Source organism: Buteo buteo, chromosome 31 (assembly GCF_964188355.1).
Source record: "Buteo buteo chromosome 31, bButBut1.hap1.1, whole genome shotgun sequence".
Lineage (NCBI taxonomy): Eukaryota > Metazoa > Chordata > Aves > Accipitriformes > Accipitridae > Buteo > Buteo buteo.
The window spans coordinates 2,537,202-2,562,550 of record NC_134201.1 but is presented as its reverse complement, the minus strand read 5'-3'; the positions used below and the strand labels follow the sequence as shown (position 1 = coordinate 2,562,550).

General features: G+C 70.8%; 4 protein-coding genes across 11 annotated transcripts; 1 reads left to right on the top strand and 3 right to left on the bottom strand.

Moving 5' to 3' along the window:
* Positions 1 to 37: 37 nt before the first annotated feature.
* Positions 38 to 2,112, bottom strand: PRR19 (proline rich 19). Its single transcript, XM_075018758.1, has 5 exons — positions 1,702 to 2,112; positions 1,416 to 1,620; positions 1,207 to 1,346; positions 1,039 to 1,107; positions 38 to 967 (listed from the first exon to the last, which is right to left on the bottom strand). The coding sequence occupies exons 1-5, from the start codon at positions 2,110 to 2,112 to the stop codon at positions 143 to 145; spliced, it is 1,650 nt and encodes a 549-aa protein (XP_074874859.1). The 3' UTR covers positions 38 to 142.
* Positions 2,113 to 6,344: 4,232 nt separating this feature from the next.
* Positions 6,345 to 9,594, bottom strand: CD79A (CD79a molecule). Its single transcript, XM_075018757.1, has 6 exons — positions 9,417 to 9,594; positions 8,062 to 8,751; positions 7,183 to 7,632; positions 6,980 to 7,098; positions 6,806 to 6,874; positions 6,345 to 6,714 (listed from the first exon to the last, which is right to left on the bottom strand). Exons 1-6 carry the CDS (start codon positions 9,592 to 9,594, stop codon positions 6,601 to 6,603), a joined length of 1,620 nt encoding a protein of 539 aa, XP_074874858.1. The 3' UTR covers positions 6,345 to 6,600.
* ARHGEF1 (Rho guanine nucleotide exchange factor 1) lies at positions 8,577 to 22,539 on the top strand. 8 transcript variants are annotated; one of them, XM_075018919.1, is made up of 34 exons: positions 8,577 to 8,716; positions 9,659 to 9,860; positions 10,262 to 10,336; positions 10,465 to 10,554; positions 10,660 to 10,773; positions 11,060 to 11,158; positions 11,272 to 11,314; positions 11,652 to 11,757; positions 11,829 to 11,969; positions 12,479 to 12,508; positions 12,777 to 12,879; positions 12,983 to 13,076; positions 13,268 to 13,306; positions 13,559 to 13,720; positions 13,798 to 13,912; positions 14,122 to 14,133; positions 14,642 to 14,821; positions 15,027 to 15,211; positions 15,303 to 15,449; positions 15,535 to 15,617; positions 15,995 to 16,120; positions 16,202 to 16,316; positions 16,427 to 16,527; positions 16,641 to 16,718; positions 16,824 to 16,899; positions 17,028 to 17,195; positions 17,446 to 17,533; positions 17,659 to 17,760; positions 17,858 to 17,928; positions 18,053 to 18,205; positions 18,873 to 19,067; positions 19,154 to 19,305; positions 19,473 to 19,553; positions 22,452 to 22,539. In XM_075018919.1, the coding sequence occupies exons 3-33, from the start codon at positions 10,310 to 10,312 to the stop codon at positions 19,545 to 19,547; spliced, it is 3,270 nt and encodes a 1,089-aa protein (XP_074875020.1). In that variant the 5' UTR covers positions 8,577 to 8,716; positions 9,659 to 9,860; positions 10,262 to 10,309; the 3' UTR covers positions 19,548 to 19,553; positions 22,452 to 22,539. The 8 variants fall into 8 exon arrangements, with proteins under 8 accessions (XP_074875020.1, XP_074875018.1, XP_074875019.1 ...); XM_075018917.1 differs by lacking the exon at positions 22,452 to 22,539 and adding an exon at positions 19,759 to 20,286; XM_075018918.1 differs by lacking the exon at positions 22,452 to 22,539 and adding an exon at positions 19,759 to 20,286 and having other exon boundaries at positions 8,577 to 8,720; positions 9,668 to 9,860.
* Positions 19,712 to 23,203, bottom strand: ERFL (ETS repressor factor like). Its single transcript, XM_075018756.1, is given in 7 exon segments — positions 19,712 to 19,909; positions 21,074 to 21,369; positions 21,504 to 21,628; positions 21,706 to 21,900; positions 22,302 to 22,357; positions 22,359 to 22,537; positions 23,140 to 23,203. Coding segments are annotated over 7 exon segments (1,113 nt in total).
* Positions 23,204 to 25,349: the final 2,146 nt, after the last annotated feature.

Genomic DNA, 25,349 nt, shown 5'->3' with positions numbered 1-25,349 from the left:
GGGCTCCCGGGGGGGTTTTGGGGGTGGCCGGAGGGAACAGCGGCAACACCATGGTCAGGAGAAACAGCCTTTATTGAGCCACGGGGCACCCCGGGAAGGGGAGCGCCCGCTCGCACCCCAAAAAAGCGAGGACACCCCCCCCTCAGTACAGCCCCCCGCAGGGGCAGCCCCAGGTTTCGGGACTGGGCAGGGGGGAGCCGTCCCGCTCCGGCGCCTCCGGGGGGGGTAAGCAGGAGAGGGGCAAGTGCCGGAGCGCCCGCAGCCAGCCCTGCTCCCCCAGACCCCGACGGCACCTCGGCTCCGCCGCGTCCCACCAGTCCTCCCAGTCCCATCGCCGGCGGCTTGCTGGGGGGGGTCTGCGCTCCAGCGACGGCTGCCAGCAGCAGGTACCGGTGCTCGGGGGCACCGATGGCCGCCCAAGGCGCTGGGAGCCGTGCCGGAGCGGTTGGTGCCGGAGCGGGTGGTGGTGGCAACGCTGGGCTCGGCGCTCGGCGTACGGCCAGCCCGGCGCGAAGCCCAACCGTCGCGACGCCTCTGGGCTCCGGGTCTCGGGGGTCTGGGCGTCCAGGTTGGTCCTGAAGCACAGGTCCGGGCACCAGGGAGCAAACTGTGCCGCGACGGAGCGGTGCGGCGGATGGCGACGCTGCGGCGCGACCGGGCTGAAAGCCGGCGGGGCGATGGGCGGCCGGCGGCTCCAGCTGCAACCCTCGCCAGCGTCCTCCCCGAAAGCCGCCGGGGCGGGTTGCGGAGCGGCGCGGGACTGCGCCAAGGAGGGATCCCTGCAGGTGCAGCCGGGGGGGACGCGGGTGGGGGGGGAGCCGGGCAGGAGCCTGCCGTGGGGCAGGGGCCCCCTGTGCCGGTGGGGATCCCCCCAGGATGGCGTCCTCTCTCCCGGGGGCTGGAACAGCGGAGCCGGGCTGTCGGGGCGTGGGTTGTCCTCCTCGCCTGACGTCCAGGAGAAGGGGGTCTGCAGGGAGGTGGCGGGTCAATAAACCCCCCGGGGGTCCCCCGCGGCTGTCACCCCGCTTTCGGACTCACCTCCCTCTTCTGTCCGTCGCCTCCAAAAATGGGGCTGGGGGTGCCTGGCCTGGCGGGGTAGGTCGGGGTCTGCCGGGAAACAGCATAGGGTTGCAGCAGCTGCAAAAGAGGCAGGGGAGAGAGGACGTCCCCGTTTTGGGGAGGAAAGGCAGGTTTTTGGGCACTCACCCTATTCACAATGGCTTGCAATGGGGTGCTGCTGTAGGGGGGTGTCGTGTCCCAGCGCTGTTTCTGCTCCCCAAAATCGCCCTGCTCTGCATTCCCACGCCCACTCAGCTCCCGCTCAGGGGTCCGAGGGCTCCAGCAACCTGCGAGGGGTGACACGGCTGAGATCCGGGGGGGACCACTGCCCCACACCCCCCCGGGGCCTGCTGTACCTGGGGGCGCAGCATCTGCCCCCCGATTCCGATGAGCCAGGAGGAAGGACAGGTCGGGCAGGGCCCGGTGGCGGTGGAGCAGGGCAGCCAGGATGGCCTGGCGCCGCTCGCCCACCAGATCGCGTCCCGGAAAAGCCACGGTGTGCCCCAGGATGGCGCGGAGCCGGCCGGCCAGCTCCCGCAGGGGCAGCTCTGCGGGGACCCCCTTCTCCCCCTCGGTTTGGGGTGCCTGGGGGCTGCTCGGCAGCGGATCCTGCTCTGAGGGGTGGGGGTCTCCCTCGGGCGCCGGGGAGGGGTCCCTCGGGAAGGGGGGTTTGCTGGGGGGGGCCAAGTCCTGCCCGGGACAGGGGCTCAGCAGTCGCTCGACGTTGACCGACTTCACCTCCCGGTTGAACATGCCCTGGTGCTGGCATAAGCGGTTCTGGGTGATGACGATGGTTTTGGGGGCTGGGAGGGGGCTGGCAGGGGGGCGGCCCCCCCACAGGGGCAGCAGCCTGTGGGGTGGGAGTCCGGCCCCCCGCTGCCTCCCGCTGGGGACCTTCCTGCCGAATTTGGCAGCGTCCCGCTCCCGCTTGGTTTTCCGGCGCTTGATGCGGCCGGGTGCAGGTCCGGGTCCGGGTCCGGTGGGGTGAGGGCCCCTCCGCGGGTGGGGGTCCCCCACATCCCTGATGTGCCCTCTGCTCCTGTGGTGGCTCATGGCACCGGCTGCCGACTGGGAAAACATTCAAAAAAGGGTCTTTTTGAGCAAAGGATGGGCAGAGGGGGGAGGAATGCCCAGCAGGCACCGAGGGTGGAGGTTTTGGGGCAGCCTGTTAATTAGGACCCGCCTCAAGGGCCCCCGTTTCCTCCCCAGGACCCTCCCACTATCGCCAGCACCCCCATTTTCCCCTCAAACTCCTCCAATATCCCCAGGCCCCCCTTAAGGGGCCCCCATTTCCCCCCCTCAGACCCTCCTCAACATCCCCAGCGTGCCCCCGAGGGCCCCCATTTTCCATTCAGGCCCCCCCCAATATCCCCAAGTCCCCTTCAAGGCCCCCCATTTCCCCCTCAGACCCTCCCTGGACCCCTGTTTTCCCTGAGGCCTCCTCCAAGGGCCCCCCTTTCCCCTCCAGGACCCCCCCAGTATCCCCAGCACCCCCATTTCCCCCTCAATATCCTCAGGAACCCCTCAAGAGCCCCCCATTTCCCCCCTCAAACCCTGCTAGGCCCCCCTCTTCCCCCTCAATATCCCCAGCCCCCCCCCCCAAGGACCTCCACTTCCACCTGATCCCCCCCAATGTCCCCAAGCCCCCCTCAAGTGCCCCCATTTCCCCCCTCAGAACCCCCATTTTCCCCTCAGTCTGCCCCCAGTGGCCCCAAGTCCCCCTCAAGTGCCCCCATTTTCCCCTCAGCCTGCCCCCAATGTCCCCAAGCCCCCCTCAAGTGCCCCCATTTCCCCACTCAGAACCCCCATTTTCCCCTCGGCCTGCCCCCAATGGCCCCAAGTCCCCCTCAAGTGCCCCCATTTCCCCCCTCAGAACCCCCAGGACCCCCATTTTCCCCTCGGCCTGCCCCCAAGCCCCCCTCAAGTGCCCCCATTTCCCCCCTCAGAACCCCCATTTTCCCCTCAGCCTGCCCCCAATGGCCCCAAGCCCCCCTCAAGTGCCCCCATTTCCCCCCTCAGAACCCCCAGGACCCCCATTTTCCCCTCAGCCTGCCCCCAATGGCCCCAAGCCCCCCTCAAGTGCCCCCATTTCCCCCCTCAGAACCCCCAGGACCCCCATTTTCCCCTCAGTCTGCCCCCAAGCCCCCCCCATTTCGCCCCTCAGAACCCCCAGGACCCCCATTTTCCCCTCAGTCTGCCCCCAAGCCCCCCTCAAGTGCCCCCATTTCCCCCCTCAGAACCCCCAGGACCCCCATTTTCCCCTCAGCCTGCCCCCAATGGCCCCAAGCCCCCCTCAAGTGCCCCCATTTCCCCCCTCAGAACCCCCATTTTCCCCTCAGCCTGCCCCCAATGGCCCCAAGCCCCCCTCAAGTGCCCCCAGGTCCCCCCTCAGAACCCCCAGGACCCCCATTTTCCCCTCGGCCTGCCCCCAAGCCCCCCTCAAGTGCCCCCATTTCCCCCCTCAGAACCCCCAGGACCCCCATTTTCCCCTCGGCCTGCCCCCAAGCCCCCCTCAAGTGCCCCCATTTCCCCCCTCAGAACCCCCAGGACCCCCATTTTCCCCTCAGCCTGCCCCCAATGTCCCCAAGCCCCCCTCCAGGGCTCCCATTTCCCCCTCAGGCCCCCCCAGGACCCCTCAGAGACCCCCATTCCCCCCCATTGCCCCCCCAGTATCCCTGTCCCCCCCCCGCTCCCCCCAGAGCCCCCCTCCCACCTCCGACCGCGGCCAACGGCCCGACGGGCCCCGCCCACTGGCGAAAGGGGCGTGGCCTTGGGGCGGCCGGCGGCGGGGCCGGTCCTCGCGCCTCGGCCGTTGGAAACCAGCCGCTCGCGCGCGCGAGCCCGAGGGGGGGGGGGAGGGGCGTTCGCCTTTCCCGCGCTGCCCGCGGATTGGCTCCCGGCCTCGAGGCGCCCGCCGTTGATTGGCTGGGGGGCGCGGCGGCGGGAAGGTCTCGTGCCGAGGGAGAGGGGACCGCAGCTCTGAGGTGAGTGGCGGGCTTGGGCTGAGGGGACCGTGAGCCACAGACCCCCGGGGCTGAGGGGACCGTGAGCCCACAGACCCCCAGGGCTGAGGAGAGTGTGAGCCCACAGAGCCCCAGGGCTGAGGGACCTGTCACCCCAGGGGGACACAGGGCTGAGGGGACCGTGAGCCCACAGACCCCCAGGGCTGAGGGGACCGTGAGCCCACAGACCCCCGGGGCTGAGGGGACCGTGAGCCCGCAGACCCCCGGGGCTGAGGAGAGTGTGAGCCCACAGACCCCCAGGGCTGAGGGGACCGTGAGCCCACAGACCCCCGGGGCTGAGGGGACCGTGAGCCACAGAGCCCCAGGGCTGAGGAGAGTGTGAGCCCACAGACCCCCGGGGCTGAGGGGATCGTGAGCCCACAGACCCCCGGGGCTGAGGGGACCGTGAGCCCACAGACCCCCAGGGCTGAGGAGAGTGTGAGCCCACAGAGCCCCAGGGCTGAGGGACCTGTCACCCCAGGGGGACACAGGGCTGAGGGGACCGTGAGCCCACAGACCCCCAGGGCTGAGGGGACCGTGAGCCCACAGACCCCCGGGGCTGAGGGGACCGTGAGCCCGCAGACCCCCGGGGCTGAGGAGAGTGTGAGCCCACAGACCCCCAGGGCTGAGGGGACCGTGAGCCCACAGACCCCCGGGGCTGAGGGGACCGTGAGCCACAGAGCCCCAGGGCTGAGGAGAGTGTGAGCCCACAGACCCCCGGGGCTGAGGGGATCGTGAGCCCACAGACCCCCAGGGCTGAGGAGAGTGTGAGCCCACAGAGCCCCAGGGCTGAGGGACCTGTCACCCCAGGGGGACACAGGGCTGAGGGGACCGTGAGCCCACAGACCCCCGGGGCTGAGGAGAGTGTGAGCCCACAGACCCCCAGGGCTGAGGGGACCGTGAGCCCACAGACCCCCGGGGCTGAGGGGACCGTGAGCCACAGAGCCCCAGGGCTGAGGAGAGTGTGAGCCCACAGACCCCCGGGGCTGAGGGGATCGTGAGCCCACAGACCCCCGGGGCTGAGGGGACCGTGAGCCCACAGACCCCCAGGGCTGAGGAGAGTGTGAGCCCACAGAGCCCCAGGGCTGAGGGACCTGTCACCCCAGGGGGACACAGGGCTGAGGGGACCGTGAGCCCACAGACCCCCAGGGCTGAGGGGACCGTGAGCCCACAGACCCCCGGGGCTGAGGGGACCGTGAGCCCGCAGACCCCCGGGGCTGAGGAGAGTGTGAGCCCACAGACCCCCAGGGCTGAGGGGACCGTGAGCCCACAGACCCCCGGGGCTGAGGGGACCGTGAGCCACAGACCCCCAGGGCTGAGGGGACCGTGAGCCCGCAGACCCCCAGGGCTGAGGGACCTGTCACTCCAGGGGGACACAGGGCTGAGGGGACTGTGAACCTGCAGAGCCCCAGGGCTGAGGAAAGCGTGAGCCCACAGACCCCCAGGGCTGAGGGGACCGTGAGCCCACAGACCCCCGGGGCTGAGGGGACCGTGAGCCACAGAGCCCCAGGGCTGAGGAGAGTGTGAGCCCACAGACCCCCGGGGCTGAGGGGATCGTGAGCCCACAGACCCCCGGGGCTGAGGGGACCGTGAGCCACAGACCCCCAGGGCTGAGGGGACCGTGAGCCCGCAGAGCCCAGGGCTGAGAGACCACTCACCCCAGGGGGACACAGGGCTGAGGGGACCGTGAGCCCACAGACCCCCAGGGCTGAGGGGACCGTGAGCCCGCAGAGCCCAGGGCTGAGGGACCTGTCACCCCAGGGGGACACAGGGCTGAGGGGACCGTGAGCCCACAGAGCCCTATGGCTGAAGGGACTGTCACCCCAGGGTGACCCAGGCAGGTCTGAGGGGACCGTGAGCCCGCAGAGCCCCGGGGATGAAGGCACTGTCACCCAGCACAGCCCCTGCGCCAAGGACACCCAGTGAAGCCTCAGAGCCCCCACCGAGGTGCAGCGCAGAGGGGACCGCCACCCCTGGGAGCCCACGGTGCCTGCCCTACCGTTGAGGGAAGGTGAGGAGCTGCAGTGGGAGGGAGGTGGCTTCATGCAGGACGAGGGTGGAGGACGGGGAGACACCGACCTCCCCCGCAAAGGACAGCCAAGCTGCGCCAGGAGGGGAGGACAGCCTGCACCTCTGGGTGCTGCTCCCCACCGCCCGGCAGCAGAAGCCCCCCCCCCCCCCCGCAAGCTGCCGCCGCGCTGCACCACGGCCCGCGGCGGGCTGGCAGGAAGTGGAGGCAGCTTCACGCTCACTGCGTCTCTCCCGCACTCTGTTTGTGCTCCCGACAAATGTTTTATTAATACCTCTGCCGGCGCAGCTGGGGTTGGGGGGAGGCAGAGGTGTGGGGGGGCGGCGGTGGTGGTGGTTTCCCTCAGTTGGAGCACGGCCCCCTCCACACCACACAGACCCCACCCAGCAGCTCGTTAGCTTTATTGGGGCGGGAGGGCCGTGCCAAGCGAGCCTCGTGCTAACGAAGCGAAGCCTGCAGGGGCGCGGGGGGGCGGCACAAGGGGCAGGGGTCCCGCCGGACCCTCGCCCCTCAGGGCTTCTCCAGCTGTGCGTCGGCGGCGTTGAGGCTGCCCACGTCCTGGTAGGTGGGCTGCAGCCCCCGCGAGATGTCCTCGTACATGGAGCACTCGTCCAGGTTCAGACCCTGAGGAGGGGGACGGGGTGGGGGGGTCAGGCTGGCGGGCGCCAGCCTCCCCCCCTGTCCCTCCCCAGCAGGCACGAGGTCCCCGGCTCACCTCGTAGAGGTTCTCCTCCTCGTAGGCGTTCTTCTTCATTTGCAGTAACCGCTCGTTGGCCCACCGTTTCTGCGGCCGCCGAGCAGCGGCAGAGTTAGCAAGGGCAGGGGCTCCCCTAGACCCCTCCCGCGCCCCCCCCCACCTCCCTCCCGGCCCCCCCGTGCGCCCCCTCACCCTGAAGAGGAGGAAGAGGCCAGGCCCCACGGCACAGAGCAGCAGCAGGATGCCCTCGGCCGTGATGATCCGGTTCTTGGTGGACTCCTTGATGTTGAGGAAGGGCACAGCCGTGGGGTCTGCCGTCAGGATGAGAGGGTGGGGGTCAGCCCCAGCCCCCCCAACACATCGTCGCCCCCCCCCCACGCCCCCCCCGCACTCACCGCGCACCCGCAGGAAGGTGCCGCAGGACTGCCCGGCGGCCTGGTCGGCCTCCACCCGGCAGTAGTAGAGGCCGCTGTCGTTGTGCGTGAGGTGGAGGAAGGTGAGGGTGGCGCGACCTTCCTCCTGCCCCAGCTGACGGCCGGCCTGGCTGGCCTCCACCAGGGCGCGGGGTTGGCTGCAGTTGTGACGGGGGCACACCTGGTACCAGGTCACCCGGGCGTCCCCTGGGGCCCGGAACAGGCACTCCAGGCTGAGGTGGTCCCCCACGGTGGCGGTGCGGGACGTGGGGCCGGCCTCCACCGTCACCGCCCCCGGGGAGCAGCGGGCCGCCACGCTGCTGTTGCTCTCCACGGTCAGGGGGCTGGTGGTCATCCGGGAGGGGGCCGGCGGCGAGGGCACCGTGCACTCGCCCCCCTTGCACGCCGTGGTGGACGCCCGGCAGAGGTACCCTGCGGACAGCAATGGGGGGGGGGGGGGGGTCACGGCGGCCCCCCGAGCCCCTGGCATGGGGCGAGGGTCCCGCCCGGCCCCGCCCCGACACCCCCAGCCCCAGAGCCGGTTTCGGTTCCTCCACCGGGCGCTGTTGACAGGAAGCGCCAGGGCCAGGCCCGGCTGTTCCGGGGTGTCTCGGGGGACACGCTGGCAAACGGGGGGCCGGGGAGGGTCGCTGCCTTTCGGGGCGCCGCGCCGACCCCCCTGCCGGCTGGCCACCCTTTGGGGGGGGTCACCGCTGCCGCGGGGCGCGCAAGCGGCCAGCACGGCTACCCCCATTCGAGGTGCGAGGCGGGGGCACCCGCAGGCCCCCCCCCCACCCACATGCCCGTACCCCGAGACCCCCGTCCCGCCGCAGCCCTGCGTGTCCCCCCGCCTGCCCCTACCTGGGAGGAGGCAGAGGAGGAGGGGGAGCGGGGCACCCCATTTTGGGGGAGCACCCGCCATGTCGCCGCCGCCACCGCCGTCTGCGCCAGGCCCCGCCGCAGGAGATGCGCCCCGGCACCCCGTGCCCGCCCTCTTGGGGGGGCTGCGGCGGGCGGGGCACGCAGCGGGGAGGGCGTCCCCCTGCCCCACCCCAACGTCACCCCACAGCCCGCCCCAGACACGGGGGTCTGCGGGGGCACGCGTGGGACCTGCCTGGGGTTGCAGGGGTCCGAGGGCCACGCGAGTTTGGGGTGCGGGTTTTGTAGGGGGTGGGCGCAGGGGGGCTCTGAGGTCTCGGGGGCCCAGGGGTCTCAGGTGTTCGAGGGTCTCGGAGGCCCAGAGTCGTGGGGTCTCGGGGTTCGGGGGTCCCGGGGAGGGGGGGGGGGCGCGGTCCCGGGCGGGGCGCAGGGGCGGTCTCGGCCTCGGCCTCGCTCCTCCCGCAGGAAGCGCCGGGAAGGGGCGGGCGGCGGGACCCGCCCGGCGACAGGACGCGGGTTCCTGCTCCCCCGGTGCGGCCCGACAGGACCCGGCTACAGCCCCGACCCGGACCCGTACGGCCCGGCCCGGCCCGGCCCGGTTCGGGGAGCGGAGCCCGGCCCGGCCCGGCCCGGCCCGGTGAGTGCCCCCGCGGAGGCGGAAGCGGCCGCTTCCTGCCGGGCCGCCGGGGCGAAGGGGGGGGGGAACGACGACGACGACGACGACGACGACGACACAGGCGTGGGGCCGGGGGGGAGCGCCTGTGGGGTGGGGGGGCCGCCAGGCCTGAGGGCAGCGTGGAGGGCTGGGGGCGCTTGTGGGGTGTCCCACGGAAGGGGGACACCTGGGGTGCCTCTGCAGCCGTCTGTCCGTCCGTCCCCCCGGTGCCTGTCAGCAGTGGAGATTGGGGAGGTCCCCACGGGGGGGGGCCTCACCCCCCCGGTTTGGGCTGGGGGCACGGCTCTCGCTTTCCCTGTCGGCCTGGCGGTGCCAGGGGTCCCCGAGGCGTTCGGATGGGCCTGTTCCCCCTAGATGACACCCCCACCCTGTCCCACTCCCCCGGGGGAGCCCCCCGAGAAGCAGGGGCACCCGCTGCTCCTCGCCGCCAGCCCCCCCCGCCCCCCGCGGGCCGGGCTGGACAGCGGCCGACCGGGACAGGGCAGCAGCTGGCACCGCTGCCAGCTGGGCCTCGGGGCTGTGGGGCAGAGGTGAGGGGCACGGGGTGGGGGGGATAGGACTGGGGGGGGGCCGTGGGGCAGAGCTGAGGGGCAACACCAGGGGGGTCCGTGGGGCAGGAACGGGGGGGGGGGGTCCCATCAGCCACGGGGCGAGGCCGCACCATGGGGCAAGGCCCCATTACTGCCATGGGGTGGGACTGAGGCGCCGTGGGGCAGGGGTGCGTGGAGTTTGTCGCGCAGCCCCGCGGCCCTGTGGGGCAGGGGTGCGTGGGGGCCGTCGTGCAGCCCCACGGCGCCGGGGAAGGGGGGGCTGGGGGTTGTAGCCGCCGCGCTGCACATCACTTCCTGCAGGAAGCCTCGCTCGCTCCGTAAATAATCTGGGGGCCGCTGCTTTGTTTTACAGCTCGGGGAGACGCCTTTCCGCTGTGGGGCGACGGGGGGGGGGGGTGCCCCGAAGAGCCCGGACCCCCGCTGCTGCCCCTCTGCTCCTTGGGGGCTGCCCCCCACACCTTGGGGGCCGCCCCCCTGCTCGGCAGGGCCGGTGTGGGGGGGGGGGTTGCCACATTTCCTGCCCCGCCGGGATCATTTCGCCAGCTCGGAAACAGGTAGGGGGGAGGGCCGGGGGGGGCGGTTTTGGGGAGGGGGGGGGAGCGCTGGGTCACCCCCAGAGTCCCCCCGCCCCTCCAGTGGCTTGCTGCTCCCCGAAGCACTGTCCCCCAGCCAGCAGAGCAGAGGGGTGCACAGTTGGGCGGGGGGGGGGGCCGGCGTCTGGCCCCCCCCCCCCGCCGCGGGGCTCTCAATAGGGCCCTTTGTGCGGCACAGAGCCCCTTTGAGAGCGGGCACCGCCCCCGGCCCCCCCCAGGCCTTGGCGCCGAGGGCGGGGAGAGCGCCTCCACCCACCCGCGCCCCCAAACCCCCCGCCTGCTGCCGGGGGGGGGGTGCCCCGAGACCCCACAAACTCATCTCAAACGTGACACCCCCCCCATGACACCCTCCCTCCCCGCAGCTCTGACCCCGTGAGCCACAGGACGCCCCGTGCCGCCCCGGGGGCAGCATGGAGCCGGAGGAGGCCTTTAACGGGGTGAGCGGTTGCCCCCTGCCCTGGTACCATTCTCTGGGGGGACCCGGAGCCCCCCAAGAGGATGTTCTCGCTGGGGGGGCCCCTCCGAATGCCCCCCTCGCACCCCACAGTGCCCCTTCTCTCCCCAGAGCCCGGCGGTGGGCGCTCGTGGCGCCGGCAGCTCGGTCGTGGCCATCATCGGCGCTGAGGATGAAGACTTTGAGAATGACATCGAGCCGGTGAGCTGGGGGTTGGGGGGGCACTGCCGGGGGGGCACCAGGCACCTTGCTGGGGCTGGGGAGTCCCTGGAGCCTGACGGGGGCCCCCCCATCACCCCCCCCCAGAACCCCGACGACCAGAACAGCCTGTTCCAGAGCCTGGAGCTGGTCCGGCAGCACCCGGCCTATCTCATGGCCTTCCTGCAGCATGTCGTTCTCCAGTTTGACTCCTGCCCCGTGGTAAGCATGGCCCTGGAGGGGGCCTGGGGGGGGGGTCAGCGTGGTCCAGGGGGAGTCACCGTGGTGGGGGAACGCCCCCGGGGGGGGCACCCCTGGGTGAGTGGCTGCACCCCCACCTCCCCTCGAATAACCTCTTGTCTCTGTTCCCCCCTCCCCGCTGGCAGGGGCTGGAGCTGAGGTAAAATACCGGGGGCGGGAAGGTTTGGGGATTTGGGAGGGCACGGCGGGGGGGGTCACCCTGCCTTCACCCCTGCCCGTGTGTCCCCCCCCCCCCTCCGCCCCCCAGCTCTGCTACCTGCACGTGGACATGCTGCGCAGGATGAACCCCAAGGAGGGCAAGAAGCAGTTCCTAGAGTTCTGCCACATGTTCCTGGACAAGGCGGGGGTGAGTGCCTCTCACACCCCTGCAGCCCCCCGTAGTCCCCCACAGCCCCCCCACCCCAGGGGGGCCTCGGCGGGGGGGGGGGGCGCCCCCATGCTCACCCCCCTCTCTCGCAGCTGCTGCGGGTGCCCGTCCCCCACCAGGTGCAGTTCGAACTGGGTGAGTGAAACTCCGCTGCTGGTGGGGCTGGGGTGGCGGCTTGGCCTCCTGCTCCCCCCTACAGCTCCCCTCCTTTTGGGGGGGGGGCCCCCAGCGCCCCCCCGGCACCCGCCGCCCTGGCTCTTCCTCCACCCGCCGCACCCAGCTGGCTTGCGGCTGAGGCCGGAAGCCGCCTGGGAAGCCCCAGCCAGGGTGAGCTCATGGGGCTGCGGTTCCGAGGGGGGGGGGGGGGGGCCGGCAGCGCGAGGCAGCACTGCCTCCCGGGGGCCGCCAGGGTCCCCCCAAGGAGTCGGGGGTGGAGGGGGTGCCATCGCTGACGCCCCCCACTCCCCGCCAGACCGGACACGTCCCGAGCTGCTGTCGGATGATGTGCAGCGCCGGTACCTGCAGGAGATCCAAGCCTTCCAGGAGCCCGAGATCTCCCGGCAGCTGGAGGACTTCAGGTGGGGGGAGGCCCCGGGAGGGGTGGGGGGCTCGGGGGGGGGGGGCTGCCAGCTGACACCCCTTCCCGCAGGTCCAAGCGGCTGATGGGGATGACGCCGGGGGAGCAGGAGCTGACGGAACTGGAGTCCTACCGCACCCGGGACCACGGCATCCGTGAGGCCAAGGAGAAGCAGCTGGCGGAGGTGCTGCTGGCCCGCCTGGAGGAGATGCAGTGAGTGGGGCGCCCCAGGGACACCCCCACACCCCCCCCGCCGATGCCGGGTAGCCCCCCCGAAACCGCGTCCCGGCTTTTCGACAGTCCCCTCCTTCTGCCACATCTGGCGGCCCTCCCCTGCTGGGCACCGGTCCCAGACTGGAGCCAGCTGCGGCGGGCTGGGGGGGGGGAAGACCCCCCTTTCCTTCCCACCCTCCCCCTTTTCCTGGGTATTGCTCCCGATTGCATCAGCCCCGGCACAGTATAAACCCCCCACCGCCCCCCCACCTCAGCCCAGTCCGTCCCAGTCTGTCCCAGCACACACACACACACACGTCTCCTCACCGGATCATGCTCCAGCGCCCGGCACCGACACACCAACATGGGGCTGGCCTACCGGTGAGGGGCTGGTGGGGGGGACCCCGGTGCTGCCACGGGCTGGGGGGGGCTGAGGCGCGATTTGGGGGGGGGGGGGGCGTGGTTGGCCTCCCTGGACACCTGGTTTCACGCTCTTCTCCTTTCCCCAGCCTCACCATTTCTTCCGACGAGGAGAAAAGGTGAGGGAAGCGTTTCAGGGCACCGGGGCCAGTCGGTTTGGGGCAGGGGGTGTCTTGGGGGGGCGACGCTGGAAGTGTGGGGGGCAGCTGTGAGGAGGTGGGGGGCTGCATGGGGGTCGGGGGGCTCCTGAGGGGCCCTGGGGGTGCTCTCTGCCCCCCCAGCCCCATGGGGGTCGCAGGCTGCAGGGGCATGGGGGGCAATGTTTGTCCCCTGCTGGGGTGGGACCGTGGCCCCCCCCAGCCTCTCTCACCCCTGTCCCTCTCCCAGCTCTGCCATCTTTGGAGCGATCGTCACCTACATGAAGTACCTGGGGGTTAAAACCAAACTGGGCGATGGCAAGAAATCCAAATCCAACTTCTTCCGCAAAAAGGTGAGACACCCCCTCCCCACCCAGGGCGGGAAGGGCCCCCCCAGTTCCCTCTGACCCCCCCCCCCCCCAATTAATTTTCTCTGGCCCCCCCCACCTCCCGCAGATTTCGGGGAGCAAGAAGGCGGACGAGCTGCAGGCAAAGTCACGGAAGGGCTTCAGCCTGCCGGGGGCGGCCCTCTGGGGCCGGGACGCCCACAGTAAGTGGGGGGCCGCGGGGGGGGCTCCCTTCCCGCCTTCTTCACGCCCCCCTACCCCATTTCTCCCCACAGCCACATGCCAGAGGCCCCCGCTGCGAGCCTGGGGGGAGATGCCGGGGGGCGCAGGCCGGCCCCCCCCCCGCCTCGCCCCTGCCGCCTTAGCTCCCCCCTCCCCGTTTTCTCTCTTGCAGATGCCGATTTCAGGCAAAACAAAGTCCCTGAGGGCGAAGGTACCCCCTCCCGCCCCCCCGCATGGGACCCCCAACCCCAAGGGGCTCAGCCCCTCACCCCATTAACACCCACCCCCCGGGGGGGGCCGAGCGCAGCCCCCCATCATATGCTAATGCTTGCCCTGCATGCTGACACCCCATCTCCCACCACCTGGGTCCTCGGGGGGGCTGGATTTGGGGGGACAGGGCTCAGAGGAGGTATTGGGGGGGGGATAAGGGGATTTTACTGACCCCCACCCCGGCACCCCCCAGCCGAAAAAGTGCCGCACCCCGAGAGGAAGGGCCCAAAGGCCAGTGAGAGGATGGACGGGGGGGCTGCGCGGCCCAGAGCGGGGGCGACTGGGACCCCCGACCCCCCCAGCGTGGCCGTCACCATCAACCCCCCTCCAGGGGAGGGTGCCGAGGGCGATCCAGGTGAGGGGGGTCCACGGGCTTGGGATGGGGGGGGCCCTCAGCGTTCCTCTGGCTCATACCCCCCTCCCACCCCATAGGCTTGGACCCCCCGGGCTCCTCAGAGCTGGGAGACCCCACCCCACGAGGCCTCTGCCCCACGGAGCCCCCCGCCGGCGAGCAGCACCCCACGGAAGAGGGGGCCGAGAATGAGAGGTGAGATGCCCCCCCCCTCTCTGCTGAGGGAGCACCTTGTCCCCCCCATCCCCAGTTCAGCGAGCGACCCCCCCCCCCCAAATCAGCACACGCACCCCCCCGGGCCGAAGCCTGTGGGGAGAAGGGGGACGCGGGGGCCCTCTCCTGTCCCCGCCCCCCAGCTTGGCTGCTGCCCCCCCCCCACCCCCTAACCCGCTCTCTCTCCCCAGAAGACGGATCAGGTTGGTGACCCCGGCCCCCCCTTGCATGCCTGGGGGGGCGCGACGGTGCCGGGGGACGGTCACTTTAGAGCCGGCCCACCGACTCAGCTAAGTACCGGGACCCCCCCCCCAGCCCCACGGCCCGGCCCAAGCGCCGGTGGGGGGGGCGCCCCCCCGGCCCCCTCCCTCCCCCCAGGCCCCCCGGGCTGATGCATGGCTCCACGCCCCCCAAATCGGATGCATGGCCGCCCGCCCCCCCCCCAGGAGATCTCACGCCGTTTCTCTCCCCCCCCCACCCCGTCTGTTCACGCCCGCTCCCCCCGCACGCTCCCCCCGGGTGCCGCTCCCCCCGTGCTCTCTGTGCTGCCTGTCCCCGTCCCCTCCGTCCGTCGTCGTCGTCGTCCGTCCGTCCCGCTGGGGACGCGTGTCCGCGTGTCCGCGTGTCCGCGTCCGCCCCCTTGGCTTCCCGCCTGCCGCGGGGCGCCCCCCCCCTCCCCTTGCCCGTCCCCCCCCCCCCCGCGCCCCGCAGGCTGCCGGGGAAGCTGGGGCGCTCGGAGAGCCTGCGCGTGTACGAGCGGAAGCGTTCCCAGCGCGGCTCGGCCAAGGGCAAGCAGCCGCGCTCCCGCAGCGACGTCGACCTGCAGGCGGCCGCCCACGCCACCCACCCGGAGGAGGGGCCCACGCCCCAGCCTGGCCGCCGCCGACCCACGTAGGTGGCGGGCGCCCAGCAGCCCCCCGCCCCCCCCCCCAACAGTGGGGTTTGGGGTGGAGGGGGCTCCCCAGGATCACTGCCCGGCCCCCCCCACCCGTGGGGTTTGGGGTGGGAGGGTGGGTGCCCCCCCCGGGATCGCCGCCCTCCCGCTCCAGCGCTGAAGCCTCCCCCCCCCCCCCCTTCCCTCTCTCTCTCCCCGCAGCCTGGAGCCGGGGGGGCCGGGGGGGGGCGAGCCCCCGCAGTCCTTTCTGCCTCCCCAGTCTGAGGAGACTGAGCCGCGCGTTGCGGAGCTGGAGCTGGAGCCGCCGCCCTGGCGGCAGCTCGCCGCCCCCGACGCCCTCCTCAGGCTGAAGAAGAGCGAAGTCAAGCGGCAAGAAGTCATCAACGGTGAGCTCCCCCCTGCCCCGCACGGACCACCAACCCCCGGGACCCCCCCGCCCGCCAGGCTGACCCCCCCCTCCCACCCACCACCCTCCAGAGCTGTTCCTGACGGAGCACGCCCACGTGCGCATGCTGCGCGTCCTGCTGGAGGTCTTCTACCAGCCCATGCTGCGGGAGGCCTTCTTCGACGAGCAGGAGCTCTCCAACATCTTCCCCAGCTTGGAGGACCTGGTGGAGGTGCACAGTGAGTCGGGGGGCCCGGGGGGGGGCGGCAGCGGCGGCCTGGTGGGGGGGGGGGCCGACAGGGGCCGACCTCCGCCCTGCCCCAGCTCTCTTCCTCGACAGCCTGAAGAAGCTGCGGGAGGAGAGCGGCTACGTCATCTCGGAGATCGGGGACGTCCTGCTGGCGCGGGTGAGGGGCACGCGCGCGTGCGAGGCGCTGGGGCGGGAGGGTTTGGGTGAGCCTGCGGGGCTGGCGTGAGCGTGCGGGGTCCGCAGGAGCACGCGGGGGGGGGGGGTTCACGGCAGCGAGCGAGGCCGGTGGGAGCGAACTCAGGTGAGCGTGGTGGGATGACGTGAACGAACCCACGCGAGCGTGCAGGGCGCGTGTGAGCAGGTTGACGTGAGCGTGCAGATCCACGTGAGCGTGCAGGCTTCACGTTGAGCACGCGGGGCTGAGGCTAGCGTGCAGAGTAAGCGTGCGGGTCGTGGGCAAGCGTGCAGGCTAAGCGTGCGGAGCTGGTGCGAGCGTGCAGGGCTGACGCGCGTGTGTGTGTGTGTGTCCCCCAGTTCGAGGGCACGGAGGGCAGCTGGTTCCAGAAGATCTCGGCGCGCTTCTGCAGCCGCCAGTCCTTCGCCCTGGAGCAGCTCAAGGCCAAGCAGCGCAAGGACACCCGCTTCAGCCAGTTCATACAGGTACTCTGCCCGCCCCCCACGCTCCAGGACCCCCCCCCGATACCCCCCTGTGCCCCCCCCCAGCGCTGTCTCGTCCCCCAGGAGGCGGAGAGCCAGCCCCGCTGCCGCCGGCTGCAGCTGAAGGACATCATCCCCACCGAAATGCAGCGCCTCACCAAGTACCCGCTGCTGCTGCACAACATCACCAAGTGCACCGGTGAGAGGGCGCCGGGGGGGGGGCCATGCCACACCCCTAATCCCCCTCAACACCCCCCCCCCCACTTGTCCCTCTGTCCGTCCATCCATTTATCTGTTTGTCCCCCGCAGAGGCCGCGGGTGAGCGGGCCAAGGTGGAGCAGGCGGCCGAGTGCTGCCGCCAGATCCTGAACCACGTCAACCAGGAGGTGCGGGACATGGAGAACCTCATGGTAAGTGCCCCCCCCCCACGCGCCGTGTCTCCCCCCGCCCCCCGCCGTGTTGTCCCCAAATCCCACCCGCCCCTCTCCCCCCACCCCCCTCACTCCCCCCTTCCTCTTGGCAGAAGCTGAAGGATTACCAGCGGCGCCTGGATCTCTCCAACCTGAAGCAGAGCATGGACCCGCTGCTGAGTGAGTTCAAGGTGAGGTGGGGGGGGGCTGCTGTGGGAGTCGGGGGGGGGGCGCCCACTCCCCCCAACTCCCTCCTGACCTCCCCCCCCGCCCCCCCAACTCCCCGCTGTCCCCAGAACACGGACATCACCAAGAGGAACCTGGTGCACGAGGGACCGCTGACCTGGCGCGTCACCCGGGACAAGGCCGTGGGTGAGTGAGGGTGGTCGTGGGGGGGGGGGGGGACGGGGACACAGGGATGTAGCGGGGCGCCCCCCGCTCTCCTGCTGACCCCTCCCTCCCCTCCCGGGTTTTTGGGGTGTCCCCCCCCCCCCCCCCAGACGTGCACGTGCTGCTGCTGGACGACCTGCTGGTGTTGCTGCAGCGGCAGGAGGAGCGGCTGGTGCTGCGCTGCCACAGCCGCACCATCACGCCCACGCCCGATGGCAAGCAGATGCTGAGCCCCATCATCAAGCTCAGCTCCGCCATGACCCGCGAGGTCGCCACAGGTGGGGGGCGGGGGGGGGGCTTTTTTTGGGGGGTGCGGGGCTTTTTTTGGGGGGTGCGGGGCTTGTTTTGGAGTACAGGGTGTCTGTGTGGGGAAGAGGGGCGCCGGTGGGCGCTCGCTGGAGTACCAGGAACGGGTCAGGAGTCGCCAGCGGTGCTTGTGGGGCGCACGTGTGGGGCAGAGCGGAGTGGGGGGGTGCTGGGGTCACCCCGAAATGCCCCCCCATGACAGCCCCCTTTGCTGCCCCCCAGACCATAAGGCCTTTTACGTCATCATCAGCTGGGAAAACGGGGCCCAGATCTACGAGCTGGTGGCACAGACGGTCTCGGAGAGGAAGAAGTGAGTGGGGGGGGGCGTGGGGTTTTGGTGGGGAGGGGGGCACAGGGCTCGGGGAGGTGGGGCGCAGGGTTTGGGGGGGTGCTCACCCCACATCTCACCCCCCCCCCCCCCCATCTCTCCCCCAGCTGGTGCGCTATGATCAGCGAGACGGCCGGCTCCCTCAAGCTGCCAGGGTCCCACCGGGCAAAGACGTCGCGGGTGGGGCAGAGCCCCCACAGCCCCATCTAGTGAGCAGGGGGTGTTTTTGGGGGGGCGAAGGGTAGTTTTGGGGTGCGGGGGGGGGGGGTGAGCTCTTTGCTGAGCCTCCTCTCCCTCCCCCCCCAGCGGTTACCGGGAGCCGCTGCTGAGCAGCTCGGAGAACGGGGGGTCCCTGAAGGAGCAGCTGCCCCTGGATGGTGAGTGGGGGTCCAGGGGGCGCAGCGCCGCCAGCCCCCACCGGGGGGCGGCCGCGTCCCACGCGTGGCTCTGCTGGGTGGAGGGACCGCGGGGGGGTCTGACGGTCCGTGCCCCCCACCCCAGAGCGTGAGAAGGACGGGGCGGTGGAGGGCACCGAGTTCGAGGGGAGCCCCGAGAAGAGGGAGGCCGAGCGAGCGCTGGCGGAGCTGCTGGCCCTGCGGAGACCCCCCCGGCCGGGCGGCGAGGGGGGCCTGGCCGCCGCCGCGCTGGGCAGAGGTGAGACGGACGCGTGGCCCCCCGCCGGACCCCCAAACCCCACCCCAGACCCCCCACCCTGCTGCTCTGCCCCCAGACGCCAAACCCAGACCCCCATCCCCAGACCCCCATCCCCAGACCTCCATCCCCAGACCTCCACCCTGCTGCTCTGTCCTCAGACCCCCACCCTGCTGCTCTGCCCCCAAACCCAGACCCCCACCCTGCTGCTCTGCCCCCAGACCCCCATCCTGCTGCTCTTCCCCCAAACCCAGACCCCCACCCTGCTGCTCTGCCCCCAGACCCCCATCCTGCTGCTCTGCCCCCAAACCCAGACCCCCACCCTGCTGCTCTACCCCTAGACCCCCACCCCAGACCCCCACCCTGCTGCTCTGTCCCCAAACCAAGACCCCCATCCCCAGACCCCCACCCTGCTGCTCTGTCCCCAAACCAAGACCCCCATCCCCAGACCCCCACCCTGCTGCTCTGCCCCTAGACCCCCTCCCCACACCCCCACCCTGCTGCTCTGCCCCCAAACCCAGACCCCCACCCCAGACCCCCACCCTGCTGCTCTGCCCCCAAACCAAGACCCCCACCCCAGACCCCCACCCTGCTGCTCTGCCCCCGGACCCCAATGTCTGCGGCCGCCCCCTCCCCACGGCACCCTCTCACCCCGCCTTCGGCCCCACAGTGTTGGCGCTGAAGCAGCTGCTGCCGGGGCCGACGCCGGCGGTGGGGGACGGCGACGGGGCTGCCTCACCCCCCGAGGATGCTTGGGGGGGGGGTCCCGGCCCGGCCCCCCCCGAGGAAGAGCGGCGGGACGCAGGCGACGGGGCGGAGAGCGAGGGCGAGGGCCGCGGGCAGCGCCCCGAGGGGGGGGCCGCAGGTACGGGTAGGGGGGGAACGGGGTCTGGGGGGGGGGGGGCACGGCGGGACTTCAGGCTCTAACCACCCCCTCTCTCCCCCTCACAGGGGGCACCCCCAACGGCCCCCGCTCGCCACAGTGGGGGTCCCGGCTGCCTGAGGCGGGGGGGCCCGGGGCTCCCCTGGCGCTCCCCCCCCAGCAAGCAGCCTGGCTGGGGGACGAGCTGCAGGGCCTGGAGGAGTTGCTGCAGAGGCTGAAGGTGAGGGGCGGCCGGGGGAGTCGGGGTCTAAGCCCCCCCTAATGAGGTGTGGGTCTGGGCTTCTCCCCCCCCCCCCCCAGTGGGGTGTGGGTCTGGTCCCCCTCCCCTAATGGGGTGTGGGTCTGGCCCCCCTCCCCTAATGGGGTGTGGGTCTGCTGGGCCCCCAGGAAATCGAGGAGCATTACTGGCAGCTCCAGCAGTTCCTGGCCAAGCGCAGCTCCACCGGCTGCCTCTTCACATGAGGACAGGTACGGGGCGGGGGGGGGCTACGGGGCTGGGGGTGCTGTGGCACAAGGGGGGGGGGGAGAAGGCCACGGGGCTGGGGGTGCTGTGGCACAAGGGGGGGGGGGAGAAGGGGGCCGCCTTGTTCCGTGGGGCGCGCGATTCACGTGGGGCGCGCGGCGAGTCACACCCCGGCCTCGCTGACCCGTTTCTGCCTCTTTTCCCCACCAGGCCCCCCCCCACCCCCGCCGTGGCGGATTTGGGCCCCCCCACCCCCCCTCACCCCACAGCCGTGGGGCAGCAGCTCGGGGCCGCGGTGCCGTATCCCGACTCGTATGTAGCGCCGCGCCGCCGGGGGCACCCCGCCTTCCCTGGTACCGGTCTGGGGGGGCCCTGTGCCTCCCCCACCCCCAAGCTGGTTTTTTTGTTTTTATACATTTGCTGGGATTTTATATAAATATATATATATATATATATATATGGGACTGCAGCGGGGTGGGGGCAGCGGGGGAGCCCCCCCAAGCCGTGGGAGGGGGCTGGTTGGGTTTTTTTAACCTTTGTACAGAAAAAGGGGGGGCCCTGAGGCGGCCCCCCCCCGTGCTGCCACAGGGACCCCAGACCCCCCCCCCCACTGCTGTAAGCAGGCGCTGGGCCGGGGGGTTCCCCCCCCCCCAGAGCCCAGGACAGGGTTTGGGGGGGGCATGGGGGGGGAAAACCAAAGAATCCGGGACACTGCCAAATAAACTGTTGTTGCTTCTGCCCCACTTGGTCCTTTTTGAGGGGGGGGGGGGCACGGCGGGGCCCCCCCAGTCGCCTGGGTCCCCCCGTGCCCCCCCCCCCAGAGGCGGAGGCGAGGCCGAGCGAGGTGACTTTATTGCTTGAGCAGCCGCCGGGGGGGGGCAGCGGGGGGGCCGCCTCGTACACACGCTGGGGGCTGTATTTACAGGGGGTGGGGGGGACGCGGGGTGGGGGGGGGGCAGGGGGCTCGTTCCTCCATCACAACGACGCACAAGCGGGGGCACGGGGCGGGGGGGGGGGCACAGACGATATTGCACTTCCAGTGGCGGGCAGGGAGGGGGGGGGATTAAAAAAGGGGGGGCTGCAGGCCCCCCCCGAACAGTGTGGACGCCTGGGTCCACGCTTGAGGGGTGCAAGGGGGGGCCGGGCTTCCCCCCCCCCCCGGCTCTGTCCCCCATGGGGTGGGGGTTAGGGCCCCCCCAGGCCCTGTCCCCCCATGGGGTGCAGGGGGTCAGGGCCTGGATGCTGGGACCCCCCCCCCAGATCCTGGGGGGTCTGGGTCTGGGGTCCCGTGTGTCCCCCCCCATCTTGGGGGGGGTCAGGGTCTTTCTGCCAGGGCCCCCCCCTGGATCCTGGGGGGGGGGTCCGGCCGGCGTTGTGTGTCCCCCCCCCCCCACCATCCTGGCGGAGGGGGGGGGGTGTCAGGGTGGTCGTCGGCGGTCGCTCAGCTGCGCGCCGGACCCTTGCCACGGCCGGCGGGGGGCGGCGGCGGCGGCGGGGGCAGCAGCGGCGGCGGGGGGCTGCCGGCCTCGTCCCCCGAGCTGCCACCGCCGCCACCGCCGCCATCCGTCACCTCCAGCTCCGAGTCCGATCCCGGTTCCGGAGGCCTCTCCGGTCCCGGTAACGGGGTGGCAGGCGGTGGCGGCGGCGGCGGCGGCGGCAGCGGCGGGTAGAAGGGCGGCGGGTAGAGAGCGGCGGGCAACTTGGAGGCCGGCAGCGGCAGCCCCCCCGGCACGTAGGGACCCCAACCCCAGGGGTACTCGGGCACCGGCGGCCGCCCGTACGCCCCCAAAAGCGCCGGCGCCTTCGAGTAACCGGAGAGACCTGCGGGGGGGTGTCAGCGTTATGGGGGGGGGGGGATCGGGACCCTCTCCCGGCCCCCCTCCCCGGTGCTGAGTGGCGGCGGGGCTGGGGTCCGCGCTGCCCCCCCATCCGCATGCTGCCCCCCCGGCTCTCACCGGAGCCCAGGAAGGGCATGGCCGCCTCCAGGCGAAGCTTCTCGGCCTCGGGCTGCCGCTCGAAGAGGGGGGGTCTGCCGGGGGGGTCAGCGGGGCGCGGGCCGCAGAAAGAGCGACTGCAGCGTCTGCGGAAGCATCGGGGGGGTGAGGGGGGGGGGGGGCTCCAAGCAGAGACCCCCCACCACCTCCTTGCGCCTCGTACCTCGGGGGTGAGCGGGGCGCAGTCGGGGCCGTGCCCCCCCCCCCCCCGGGGAAGGGTCCGGGGGCCAGCAGCAGCGGGGCCCCCCCGGCCACGTCCAGCAGCGGGTAGTTGACCAGCACCACTTTGCTGAAGTTGAACTTGTAGGTGAAGCGTTTGCCCTTGGTCTTGTGCAGGATCCGCTTGTTGTAGTAATACCTGGGGGGGGGGGACACGGGATGTGGGGCTGGGGGCGCGCCGGGGGGGGGGGGTCCTCGGTGACCCCCAGCATCCTCCGACATCCCCAGTGCACCCCTAGTGCCCTCCGGGACGCTCAGCACCCCCAGTGCCCCCCAGTATCCTCCGACATCCCCAGTGCACCCTCGTCCTCCCCGCTCCCCCCCTAGCGCCCTCCGGGACCACCCCCCACTATCCCCAGTGCCCCCACTATCCCCCGTGCCCCCCACTATCCCCAGTGCCCCCCCCAGCACCTCCTATTCCCCCCGGCATCCCCCAGCACCCGCCGCCTTCGTCGCCAGCAACAAGTTGCCCCACGGGCACCGATGGGGCTCCCGGAGGGGGGAGTTTGGGGGTCCCCGGGGTGGGGTGGGGGGGCTCACCTGAGGGCCCGGCTGAGCTTGTCGTAGTTCATGTGGGGTTTGCACTTGCGGACCCCCCCAAAGCCGGGCCACCTCGTCAGGGTCCTTGATGACGAACTCGCCGTAGTCGCCCTGCCAAGCGATCACCTCCCGGTATTCCTCCTTCCGCAGCAGCTCCAGGATGAAGTGCCAGAGTTGGATCTGCCGCGAACCCGGGCTCGACTCCGGTTTGTACGCCCAGTCCGGGAAGGCGAAACCTGCCGTAACGAGGAGGGGGGGGGGGGTGACGTGACGGACCGTGGGGGGGTGACGGACTGTGGGTGGGTGGGTGGGGGGCTGTGTGACGGGGGGGACGGTAGATGGTGACCCAAGGAGCCGGGGAGAGGGTTTTGGGGAACAGCCCAGGACAATGTCCCCGTGGGCCCCAGGTGGCAGTGGGCTTCCCCAGATGGTCCCTGGGGGTCCCGGGTGACATCGAGGTGCCCGGGACGACGTCCCCGGGGGTCCCCGGTGACATCGAGGTGCCCGGGACGATGTCCCTGGGGGTCCCGGGTGACATCAAAGTGCCTGGGACGATGTCCCCGGGGGTCCTGGGTGACGTCGAGGTGCCCGGGACGACGTCCCCGGGGGTCCCCGGTGACATCGAGGTGCCCGGGACGACGATAATCCCCGTGACCCCCGGTGAGAGCAGGGTTCCCCGGCCGAGATCCACGCGTGTCCCCACCAGCCGCAAGCGGGGGTCCGCGCTGTGTACGGGGAAGGGGAACGTGGCGGGGGGGGGGGGGGGAACAGGGGTCCGGCGGGGTCCCCAACAGCGCCCGTGCCCCCCCCCCCGCGTGTCCACGGCACGGCGGCGTACCTGGGGTCCAGAGGGCCGGCACCGGGGAGGTGAGGAGCAGGTCGGAGACGCAGCTGCAGTCCATGGCGCGGGTCACACCTGCGGGAGTGGGGGGCGACGGGGGGGTTTGGGGGGCGCAGCCTCGCTGGGGGGGGGGGCAGGAAGGGAGAGGGACGCGGGGACGGGGGGGATTTGGGGGCGCGGGGAGGATTTGGGGGCGCGGGGAGGATTTGGGGGCGCAGCGGCGGGGTGCAGGGCAGGATTTAGGGGGGTGGGGGGGATTTGGGGGCGCAGGGAGGACTATGGGGGCGCAGGGATGGGGCGCAGGGCAGGATTTAGGGCCTGGGGAGGATGCCCACCCCCCCCGCCCCCCCTAGCCCCCCCCTTTCTCCCCCCCCCCAGCCCCCCCCGGTGCCCCCCGGCAGCTGCTCGTTTCCTTGTTAGTTTTGATTCGGGTTTTTCGGTGCTTTCAACTCGTCGGCGGCTCCCGAAGCCGGCACTAACGAGCAGCGCTGGGAATTGCGGCCCGCGGCCACCCGCCCGCTGCCGGCACCTACGCCCGCACGCGGCCTTCGCACACGCATCCCCCCCCCATACGCGCAGCCCTTATACGCACATCCATGAAACACGCGATCCCCCCCCATGCACCCGTAGCCCACCCGCCCGCTGCCGGCACCTGCGCCCGCGCTCGGCCCTCGCGCACACGCGACCCCCCGAGCCCCTCTACGCGCTGCCCTTATATACGCATCCCTTATACATACATCCCTTATACGCACATCCCTTATACACACATCCCTTATACACACATCCCTTATACATACATCCCTTATACACACATCCCTTATACACACATCCCTTACACGCACATCCCTTATACATACATCCCTTATACACACATCCCTTATACATACATCCCTTATACACACATCCCTTATACACACATCCCTTACACGCACATCCCTTATACATACATCCCTTATACACACATCCCCTATTCACACAACCCTTATGTGCCCACCCCCTATACACACATCCCTTATATGCCCATCCCCTATACACACATCCTTTATACACACATCCCTCATACACACATCCTTTATACACCCATCCCTTATACACACATCCCTTATACACACATCCCTTATATGCCCATCCCCTATACACACATCCCCTATACACACATCCCTTATACACACATCCTTTATAAGCCCATCCCTTATACACACATCCCTTATATGCCCATTCCCTATACACACATCCCTTATACACACATCCCTTATATGCCCATTCCCTATACACACATCCCTCATACACCCATCCCCTATACACACATCCCCTATACACCCATCCCCTATACACCCATCCCTCATACACCCATCCCCTATACACACATCCCCTATACACCCATCCCCTATACACCCATCCCTCATACACCCATCCCCTATACACCCATCCCCTATACACCCATCCCTCATACACCCATCCCCTATACACACAAGCCCCTCTACGCACGTACACACCACCCTTACACATGTGTACGTGCCCCTTACGCGCCCCCCCCGTCGTACTTCCACCACCCGCTCGCCTTCCCCTACGCGCGTGTACGTGTCCCTTATACACAGGCACTTGTAGACCTCCCCGGCACACGCGCCCCTCCCTCACGCGCTTGCACACCGCCGTTACACGTATACACACCACCTCCGTACACCGCTTCACCCACGTACGTCCCTTACACACGTCTCCTTCATACACACCTCCCTCCTACACATACACCTCTCCCTTATACGCCCCCCTTACACGCACTCCCCACGCCCAGACACGCACACGCTCCCCCCCCTACACACAAACCCTGACACGCACAGCACACGCACCGAGACACACGGACGGCCCCGAGACACGCGCCGCGACATGCCACGTACGTCCCTGCACGCGCGATACGCACCTTATACACACCTGAGGCACACGCCTTATATGCTCCGCGGGCATCCCTCGCACGTACGGTCATGCGCACCCCCCTCGTCCCTGCAGACGTGTCCCCTATACGCTCACCGCGTACGCGCTGTGCACACACCCTACACACACACCGACGACCCCCCCACCCTCCCCGTACACAGCCCCTGCGCAGAGGGGCAGCGCGGCGTGCGCACACCCCGACGCGTACACCCCTATATGCTCGGACCCTTTATATACACCCCTATATGCTCAGCCCCTGCACGTACACCCCTATACCC

Bases quoted from the DNA above. Each gene is read 5' to 3' on its own strand.
- PRR19 (XM_075018758.1), bottom strand. From the start codon at position 2,112: ATGAGCCACCACAGGAGCAGAGGGCACATCAGGGATGTGGGGGACCCC. The intron at 1,108-1,206 runs GTGAGTGCCCAA...GTTTCCCGGCAG, and splicing joins TGCAAGCCATTGTGAATAGG to ACCCCGACCTACCCCGCCAG. The intron at 968-1,038 runs GTGAGTCCGAAA...ACCTCCCTGCAG, and splicing joins GCGACGGACAGAAGAGGGAG to ACCCCCTTCTCCTGGACGTC.
- CD79A (XM_075018757.1), bottom strand. From the start codon at position 9,594: ATGTGCAGCGCGGCGGCTACAACCCCCAGCCCCCCCTTCCCCGGCGCC. The intron at 8,752-9,416 runs GTGCGGCCTCGC...GCGGCCCGGCAG, and splicing joins TAATGGGGCCTTGCCCCATG to GAAGCGGCCGCTTCCGCCTC. The intron at 6,875-6,979 runs GTGAGGGGGCGC...CGGCGGCCGCAG, and splicing joins GCCTCTTCCTCCTCTTCAGG to AAACGGTGGGCCAACGAGCG.
- ARHGEF1 (XM_075018919.1), top strand. From the start codon at position 10,310: ATGGAGCCGGAGGAGGCCTTTAACGGG. The intron at 16,317-16,426 runs GTGAGAGGGCGC...TGTCCCCCGCAG, and splicing joins CAACATCACCAAGTGCACCG to AGGCCGCGGGTGAGCGGGCC. The intron at 17,196-17,445 runs GTGGGGGGCGGG...GCTGCCCCCCAG, and splicing joins GACCCGCGAGGTCGCCACAG to ACCATAAGGCCTTTTACGTC.